General features: G+C 47.3%; 1 protein-coding gene across 2 annotated transcripts in view; it reads right to left on the bottom strand.

Annotated features, from left to right (window-relative positions):
* Positions 1-1,423: 1,423 nt before the first annotated feature.
* spdl1 (spindle apparatus coiled-coil protein 1) overlaps positions 1,424-2,373 on the bottom strand; it is an 11,118-nt gene continuing 10,168 nt past the window's right edge. For both annotated transcript variants that reach the window (XM_008300199.1, XM_008300198.1), the window contains exon 13: positions 1,424-2,055. In XM_008300199.1, the coding sequence (XP_008298421.1) occupies positions 1,908-2,055 (148 nt within the window). In that variant the 3' untranslated portion in view covers positions 1,424-1,907. The remainder of the gene's footprint in view (positions 2,056-2,373) is intronic.

Genomic DNA, 2,373 nt, shown 5'->3' on the forward strand with positions numbered 1-2,373 from the left:
GCGATGAGAACGATGAGAGCGCGATGAGAACGCGATGAGAACGATGAGAGCGCGATGAGAGCGCGATGAGTGCGCGATGAGAACGATGAGAGCGCAATGAGAACGCGATGAGTCTCAGCGGAGTCAGAACGTTGAGTGTTTACAGAAGCTGGAGTCGACACACGAACAGAACGTGATGTTCTAGAACTGTCCTGGTTCCATTTGACTGATGGAGCCAAAGTCAGACATGATCAGTTTAAGGACGGTGGGAACTTTGAGGACTCGTTCTGTTTTTACAGCTTCTGGCTGAAAAGCCTCAAAGCATCCTGAACGTCGATGGAGGACCTTCATGTCCACGGAGAGCGAGGCGACCCCTGCTGTGTTCTCGCTGTGACGCCTGGATGGGGATCAATAAAGAACAATCCTCATGTCAGCAGTTTCTAAAAGCTGATCCAACTTTGAGTTTCATTTGAAAGCGGAGTTTGAAGCTCTGAAGGTTGGGATGGATTCTGCAGTGGATGTTTACGGACCAGTTGGATCTTCAGTCGCTCTAAAAGCACCTTAAGATCCTTTAAATGAAGTTCAGGAAGCTCGTCACAGTTCCTCCCTGCAGTATGTAGGTCATTAAACACCTGCTGTTCTGGTTCTGGCTCCTCTGGGGGCCCGTATTATCAGAGTTTACAATCAAACACTGGCGCTGCCTTGATGGCGTTTTATTGGACTCTTGTTTGTGGCCTTCATGAACTCACAGGTGGAACATCAGCGCTTCACTTTTGTAGCTGCTCCGTAAATCTAAACGTCTTTTACGTTAATATTTCCTCTGCAAGCGGCTTTTAAACAGTTAAACATGGAGCCAAAGTTCTGCAGAAACAAGAAGAACAGAAACACTCTAATGAATGGAGCCACAGAAAAGTCCTGAAAACAGAAGATAAACCCGAACCCGGACGAGGAACGAGTCGACACAAGTGTTTACAGGACGACGATCCACAGCAGCTTCATCATCTGCATCGTAAAGAGGAACGAGTCCAACAGTTGGCGTCTCCAGAACCCTCCCACAACACACCCGGTCATTTTCAAACCCAAACTAAGAGCTCAGCTGTTCCGCTGCTTTCATACAGAACCGTTCATGTTGAACTTCATGTGATCTTAGGTTCTGTTTTCAGCTGCTTCCTGAAGCGTCCACTGTGGTACCAGTTGCTTTATTGTTCTTTTATCCTGTAAAGCGTCTCTGAGTTTCTGAGCAGCACTAAACAAATGGAATGTAATATTATTATTATTATTATTATTATTATTATTTTAATGAGACGTGAGCAGCAGGTGGAGTCTCTTCATGCTTTGACCTGCAGGTGGCGCTCTGCAGGAAGTCTGCATCCTGAAGTCAGACCAGCGTCTCCACTGACGTCAGCAAATCCTCCGAAAACACAAACTCTCATTAAAACTCGTGTTTGAAGGGAACTTCTTCCTTCCTTTGAACAGGACACACACTTTATTGAAAAGGTTACAGAAGACAAAACGAACCAGCAGCACAGCTTCACGCTCGTCTCAGTCTCTCTGTGGAAACACCTGAAAACGTTCCACAGACGCTTTTGGTGCTTCGGTTCCTCGGAGGAGCACTGTTCTGGTGTTTTTACCGGTTCTGATTATCAGACATGTGCAACAACGATATTTTGATCAAACTACACTTTCTGACTCCACCAACACGGTTTGGACCTCTGAGGATTTCTGCCATTGGTCGTTTTGTTTCTGGACAAAGCAGCTGAAGCCTGAAGATTTTAATCAGCGTGTTGCTGCTGATGGAGAACAGAGACGAGACAGAAGCTGACAGCTGGAGGAGCAGAACATCAGAACAGCAACACTGACAGAGGATCACACTGTACACACAGTAGTACTGGTACACGCATGTACTGCAGCACTGGTACTCGTATGGTCTATTGCTGAGCACACTGGTTCTCCAGGCTGCTGTTAGAACCCACGTGGATCATCTCCACTGGTCTCGGTTTCCTTCTCCTGTCGTCTCGGTTGTTCTGCTGCTGGTTCTCCTCCATGTGTTCCTCTCTGCAGGCGGTCCAGTGAGAACTGGAGAACCACAGGAACAGACCAAGTGTGTTTGAGTTCATGCAAACTACTTGAAGAGGACTAAAACCAGTTACATTCAGCCAGATGGCCACATGATCCCAACAGACCTTCACCAACATCTCTGCTAACAGACTGTTCCCTTCACAGGTTCATCTGGTCGGAACACACACGTCAGAACATTCAGATTACTGAATGGAGTTTGCTGCTGCCGCCTCCACCTGAGCATCCGTTTGTCCTTCTGTCTGATGTTAACGTGTCCTCAGTCCACCTTCATGCTGTGAAGCTTCAGTCTGCTGAGCTGAGAGCCACAGCAGCTGT

The sequence above is a fragment of the Stegastes partitus genome, unplaced genomic scaffold, assembly GCF_000690725.1.
Source record: "Stegastes partitus isolate 25-593 unplaced genomic scaffold, Stegastes_partitus-1.0.2 Scaffold1510, whole genome shotgun sequence".
In the NCBI taxonomy this organism is placed as follows: domain Eukaryota; kingdom Metazoa; phylum Chordata; class Actinopteri; family Pomacentridae; genus Stegastes; species Stegastes partitus.